Source organism: Sminthopsis crassicaudata, chromosome 2 (genome assembly GCF_048593235.1).
Source record: "Sminthopsis crassicaudata isolate SCR6 chromosome 2, ASM4859323v1, whole genome shotgun sequence".
In the NCBI taxonomy this organism is placed as follows: domain Eukaryota; kingdom Metazoa; phylum Chordata; class Mammalia; order Dasyuromorphia; family Dasyuridae; genus Sminthopsis; species Sminthopsis crassicaudata.
Genome location: NC_133618.1, coordinates 171,436,893 through 171,444,232, shown reverse-complemented (window position 1 = coordinate 171,444,232; position 7,340 = coordinate 171,436,893). Strand labels below are relative to the sequence as shown.

The 7,340-nt window shown below is 34.6% G+C and overlaps 1 protein-coding gene across 10 annotated transcripts in view; it reads right to left on the bottom strand.

The window, feature by feature from the left end:
- Nucleotides 1-7,340, bottom strand: part of PAK5 (p21 (RAC1) activated kinase 5) — a 436,232-nt gene that overhangs the window by 9,169 nt on the left and 419,723 nt on the right. For all 10 annotated transcript variants that reach the window (XM_074287868.1, XM_074287871.1, XM_074287869.1 and 7 more), the window contains one exon: nt 3,779-3,905. In XM_074287868.1, coding sequence (XP_074143969.1) covers nt 3,779-3,905 — 127 coding nt within the window. The remainder of the gene's footprint in view (nt 1-3,778; nt 3,906-7,340) is intronic.

The following is a 7,340-nucleotide window of genomic DNA, read 5'->3' as shown; positions in this document are numbered from 1 at the left end:
AATCTCTTACCCAGGAAAAGTGAATATAATTCTTCAGGGAAAAAGGCGGAAATTCAATGAAAGAGAGGATTTTCAAGAATTAGTGATGACAAGACCAGAACTAAATGGAAAATTTGATTTTCAAATATAAGGCTCAGAAGAAGAATAAGGAGGTGGTAATCAGGAAGGAAATATCATAAGGGATTTCATCAAGTTTATATATTTACATTTCTACATGGGAAAATGATATTTGTGACTAATTAGAACTTTCTTATTATTATGGCAGTTGGAAGGAGTATTATATAGATGGAGAACACAGGTGTCAGTTGACTAGGAAGGGATAATATCTAAAAACATTAAATCAAAGGGTGAGAGAATGGAGTGTGAGAAAAGAAAAGGAAGAAGTAGAATCATATAAATTATCTGCCATAAAAAAGAGGCAAGATGAAGCAGTGGAAGGGAAGAGGAGGAAGAGAGGCTTAGTGAACCTTACTCTCACCAGAACTGGCTCAGAGGAAATAACATGCACACTCAATATGAATGTATAAATCTACCCTACCCTGCAGGAAATTAAGAGAGTAATGGATACGGGAAAAGGGAAGGGTTATTAAGGAGAGGGCATATATAAGGAAAGGAGTGGTCAGCTGCAAAACATTTTTATGGGGGGATAGAGTGAAAGGAGAGAGAATAGAATAAATGGGGGAGGAAAGAAATACAGTTAGCAATAGTATTATAGGAAGAATTTTGAAGCAAGTATCTCTGAATAATGCCTCATTTCTCAAGCATCGAGGGACCTGAGTCAAATGTATTAAAAAAAAAAAAATCCCCAATGGATAAATGATCAAAAGACATGATCCATGCCCAAAAGGCTATAAATTCATGCATATCCTTTGACTAACAATACCACTACTAGGCAAGAAGCTCAAAAGAGAATTTTTTTAAAGGACTTAAAGCACTCTCTTCTCAGGGCAAAAAACTAGAAATTGAGGGGTTGCCCATCAATTGGAGAATGGCTGAATGAATTATAACATGAATCATGGAATGTTACTGGTCTATGGGAAATAGCAGGATATTCTCAGAACAAACTGGAAAGTCCTTCATGAACTCAAGCAAAGTGAAATATACTGAATACAAAGTAATAGCAATGTTCCTGGATGATCAGCTGTAAATGACTTTGCTACTCTCAGTTGTACAATGATCCATGATTATTCTAAAGGACTTATGTTGAACAATTCTATCCATACCCAGAGAAGGAACTAATCGTGTATGAATACAGAATGAAGCATTCTCTCTCTGTCTGTCTTTGTCTCTCTTTCGTTTTTCTTGATGGTTTTTTTAGGATGTGAAATCTATTTTTTTTAACAACATAACCTTTTATGGAAATGTTTTGCATAACTTCACATGGGGGTTCCTTAATAAGGGCTGGGAGGGGGATAAGGGAAAGAATATGGAACTGAAAAGGCTTGAAAACAGAGTTAAAATTGTTTTGAATAGTGGGGAAAATATTAAATAAAGTAATAATAATGGTTAAAGCAAAAAAGAAAAGAAAAAGAAAATGCCTATAGATTGGAAAGATGAGAAACAGATCCTTAAGGGAAAAAATAATCTCTATCTTTTCTCTTTCTGATTGTAAATTTCAGGATCTATAAAATATCTGAACAAAGGAGATGCCAAAAACTCACCTACTATCAGGAGTAATTTATTATACCTTTAATGTAGATTTCTCTTTCTAGGCTTCAAGATGCCTGAAGCCTAATTATGTTCTCTATGACAAACAGAAGGGAGATGAGTGGAATCACTACAAATTTTGAAAGCCAAGATCATTTTTTCTATTGTAGGAGCATAAGAGCTTTTCAATATCTATTGCTCATCTGAGTACATAAAAGAGACAATTTTCTAAAAAAAGATAATTATACACAACATATCCCTGAATAAATCTGCAATGCAGATAATGAGTACTCAAGTAATGAGTATAATGAAGCATTGTATGTAGGTCCTAAAAGAAAGTTGTATTGCCTCTTAGATGTCCCTTTTTCTAGTTGTGATACACTATACAACTTTTCCATTTAGGAGAGCACCCTTTATTCAAGAATCCCATTTAGTTTAAGAAAATTTGGACGAATGGGAATGCCTACTAAGATGAAAGGAGGCAGCTTGTTAGGCAAAGACCACTTAGGAATGGCCTTTTCTTGTGTTTATGGTTCTAACCAGTTACCTTAAGAAAGAACAGTGGGCTGGGGGTGAGGAAAGCTTCTTCTAGAAGTCAAGATTTTAGTGGAGGAAGTCAGGGAAGGCAGGAGGTGCAGACAAGGAAGGTAGCATCCCAGGTGGAGAGCACAACCAGTGAAAATGATAAGTCAGGAGGAGACAGAGTATTTTATGTGAGAAACCACAAAGAGGCCAGTTTCACTGGATTACAGAGTATAAATGGAAGGTTCAAGACCACTGAAAAATATGGAAAATTACTTCTACCCTCATAGGGTTGTTGGGAGGCATATATGAGTTAGCATATTAAAACTGCTATGCAAACAAAGTGCTATTCAAATTCTAATATGGTTGTAGCTTTTTGTCCTCATTGATACCTAGTAAGAACTCATTGAATGTAATTCTTCAGACTCCATATATCTAACATTTCTGATAAAATATGAGCCTGTTGAGAACAAAGAATATGAAATGTTTGTCTTTATCTCCCCAGTGATGAGCACTGTGCTTAACACAAAGTGTGCAATAAGTAGAAAGAAAAAAAAAACTTATCTGCAGTAATATTTTTTTTTGCTTTTTCCACCTTTTTTTCTCACTATTTTCTCATAGCTCCCAGCTGTGAGCACAGGAGAAAATGGTTAAAAAAAAGTGGTGGGAAAAATGCTAAAAATTTTTATTGCAAATAAATCTTTTTTCCCCTTTCTTTCTTTTTGCTTTCTGACTAAGAAAAGACGTGGCTGGAAGGGTATCCCAAGGCCACTCAATGCAACACAGCTCTCTAGATTCCCCTTGACTCTGAATCATTTCTGAAAGAAATCTGATGCAATGCCAAGATATTCAGACAATGATGACTATGCTACCTTTGGGGAAAAGAAGTAACCTTTAAGAGAGGTTTTGTTCCATTTATCATCAATACTATGGTCCACAGTGGCAGAAGTGGGGTTAAGTAGACCACCTTGGTCAAATTCCGTTTTACATTATTCTATTAATCTAAATTTCCTTTGAGGGTTCAGCTCTTCTTTTCTCCCTTCACTTCTGTGTAGTAATGTTCTAAATTATAAAGCAGTTGATATACGGAGGGAATGTATGAAGTGGATGCCATAACTACCTGTCCAAGCACATAACATAACTCTATGGAAATAACAATAGCTGGGTTTCAATCACTTGGAGAGCCAAGACAGACAATTAGGTTATGCTTTCACTTAAGTTTGGGAAACAGTCACAAAAGATATTTTAATTCCCCAAAGTGGAGAATGGCTAATTTTTGTTAGGATTGAAGCAGGAAGGGGAAAATGAAGTTTCTACACTCTCTGAGTTTCTTCACTCACTGTTCAAGAAAAGAAAATGCATTTTAATTTTGGGTTTTAGCTTAAGCTGATAGATGGGAAGACATTTTCAGATATTATGATCATAGAACATAATGATCCTCTTCTTTAATCATGTGCAGATGTGAGACAAAGGTATAAAGTTAGGAAGTTCAGAGTCAGAAAAACAAGTATCTCAGGAAAAGCTGTCTACTGAGGTTGATATCCATAGCTGATAATTATATTTAATTGTGTGCTTTTACTTAAGGTTAAGAAAAATCTTTATTCCTTACCCGGCCATCACTTGTCAGAAGGATGGAGTCACTCTTTATGTCTCGGTGAATAACCCCTTGATTGTGAAGGTAAGAAAGGGCCCTCAGGACTGATAAACAGACTGTAGCTATTTGTTCTTCATTCATTCTATAAAAAAAAGAAATCATGTTTAAAGAAATAACTTTAAAGGATTAAGGATACCTTTTAAGCAAAATCAAATTGACAGTTTTACCATATTCCAGTTAATTAGTAAGAAATTAGTAGAGAGAAAAGAACACTGAGATAAGCTAAAAGACATAGAGGCTAGGAATGTATTTGCAGAATAAATTCATGAATGTATACTTGAATTAATCACTTCTTTGTGTATCATATTCTGCTCTATAAAATGGGAATCATAACACTTTCCCATCAATAATGGCCTTAAGCAAAATCACAAAATTTGTTATTGGTACCATTGGCTTGCTCCTTATTATGACATTCCACTTTCCCACCAACCTAGATTTTTACAATGTTCCTTTCTCTTTTAGTTCTCTTATGTTTGATCAGACCTTATTAATGAAAAATTTTGTGAGTCACTAATAGTCAGTCAATAAACATTAAGTATTTATCATGTACCAGGTATTGTGCTTACTGCTGAGGAATACAAAGGCAAAAGACAGTTTCCTGCTTCCAAGTTGTTTATAGTCCAAAGATGAAGAGAGCCAGGATAAAATGGAGATGATGATCAATAATGGAAAGGCACTAGCATGAAGGCACTAACATCTTAGTGTGAACTAATTAATTGTGTTACCTCAAAATGGTTTTAAGGGATCACAAAAAAGAATTGCTCAAAGAAATTAACATTAACACCTATTTGGGAAAACATCTGTATAATGGAAACTTCTAAGAACCTCTTAAATTAGATGAAACAGGTGACTGCTTACTCTATCGACTCCATCTCCCCTACACACTTCATAACAGCTAGTGGGAGAATCTGGGCAGAACTGAAGTTTTTAAGAGTTGGCTAAGACCTCAGAGACCATTTGGTTCAAAATCCCTAATTTTAGATGAGAACACTCATTCTGTCAAGAGAAGTTATATGATTTGCTTGAGGACCCATAGCAAATTAGTGACAAAACAGATCAGAATCCAGTTTACTGATTCCCACTCCGATACTCTTGCTGCTGCTATTCCTATTATTCCTATGTTGTTCCTCTGAGGTATAGATGGGGGCTTTAAAAACTCTACAAAATATTGTTCCATTTAACATTTATTTATTTGATATTAAACAATTGTTATGTGGTCCCTGACTACTATTATGTTAACTATGATGAATGACACTATGTTCTCATCAATGTGGACATTCTCTCCAAAAGTGAATCTCCACCAAGGTGACAAAACATTTAAGGAGAAGGCAATGGAAAATAGTTTTGTATAAGTGGCATTGATCAAAGTCCATACTAATACTGTTGGAATTCTAAATAGTTCCTGAATATTTATTCACAAAGTTAATGCCATATACTGAGGCTCCAAGAGTAACAGGTAGGGTACACTGAGAGGGGAAAAAAATCCTCTGTACTTATCCCATTTTACATAAGATTATGTAACCCTAACCCTAACTAAGATTAGGCTCATTTAAAACATAATGGAGATATTCTTCTTGGATAGAGCAAATGAATTGGGGAAGGGAAGAGAAGAATGAACCAAAAAAAAAAAAAAAAAAGTCTTTATCTCATTTAGTTGCTTGTGAACATGTTGGTCATTTTGTCTGACCTAGCAATGTCAAACTGCCAGTGTTGACATCTAACAAAGGCACACAAAGCGGTAATTTTTTTTGATAGTTGTGGTAATTACCCAGAAGGGAAAGCCAATATTTATTTTGGAATTCGTTTATGTTGGCATCAGCCAAATGTGTCTTAAATTATTGTAGTACAAAGTGTCCTAATCTTCCTTCTAATGCATTTTTCTCTGACATGTGGGATTTTAATTTGTTCCAAGTAGACAATAAAAGTCTGCAGGTGGTCTATAATAATAACTGACTACATTACATTGTTAATCACCATTCTAGAAGTCATCCCTCAGAAGTTCAGGCTTGGTCTGTTAAGATGTTCTAAGATAGACCTTTAAATGAATTTACTATTTGAAGTTCAAAGTGTTATTTTTTTTTATTTCTAGAAACCTCTCCATGCTAAGCAGAATTTAATTCATGGGAATAAGAATGATATTTCATCTAATTAATCAATTTATCAACATTAATCAAAATTCTTAAGGTAAAAACTTCCCATATTTGCATAATCATGGTTTAAAGTTTTGTATGTACCAGGATCATCTTGATAATTTCTCAACAGCTTACTTCCTATGTTCTTGCCTTAGTCCCAGGCTTCTAGATTATTAAAAGGCAAATCAGGAGAAGAATAAAAGATAAATCTGCTATGTTACATCAGGAGGAAGAAAGAGATTAGCATCTAATTGGGAACCTTTCTCTGATTTAATCCTAAAAACCGAAATATGTTTTTAAGGGAGGAAAGTGTTTCTTTTGGAAAGAAATTTGAGAACTTTCTTCTGCATATTGCTTCATTAACAAATTCTCCTTGGACCGTCAAATTTATGATCTGGAAAAGCGTAGGATGTATAGGTTTCTCTGTTTTTGGGAAGCTTCAGAGCACACAGCCTCAGGAATGAAGAGGGTTCCATGTATGCTTCTAGCCCTGTGCTAGGGCTCTCATGACAACAATAGCCCATCAGCTGAAACTGTAGTGAAATTGGTGGAGATCCTCTCTCGTTTTACTGTCCTCTCATTGTTGGGAAGTCACAAATTGGAAAACTACAGAGGATCAACATAATCCATACTTTTGTGTTTCATCAGGGACCTATCAAAATAATTCCATCTTCACAAAACTTCTCTATCTTTTCTTCACTGAGGCTTACTTTCCTAGCTCCACTTTCATTTATGAAACTAGAAAGGGGAGAAGAGGTCAAGGCAACAGGATGTAAAGTACTTCTTTATCTTTCAAGGCTGTTTTAAAATAAAAGAGAAGCGTATGTCACTACTCTTATTTGTAACTAAACTATATTCTATGGTTGGTCTTATAATTGCTATTTTTTATTTGAAATAGTTTTGAAAATACCTCTTGTATTGTACTTCTGTATTAATACACTATATTAATAAACTTCCTCCATATGAATACTTCTCGTTTCTGACTCTGAATTTCCCTGGATTCATGAAAAAAGGTGACCTAAATACTACTTTACACAGCAAGCCATTCTTGGCTCCCAAGCTTCTAAAGCCTTTTCTCTAAGTATTTATCAACTACTCAGTATGTATTACAGCTTTTTATATGTCATTTCAATTATTAAAGCATAATCTCCTTGAGGGCAGGTACTGCTTTTGCCTATTTTGATATCCCTATCACTAAGTTCAGTTCATAGCATAGAGAAATCACATAATGAATATGTGCTAATTTATTGATTGAAAAATGAAGAGTATATAATATTTATATGTATATTATATGTCATTGAACATTTATCATTTTCAAGAGCATGTCAATGTTAATTCAATAAATATTTAAGTGGGGGTTTACTATCTATATATTGTATGGGCAG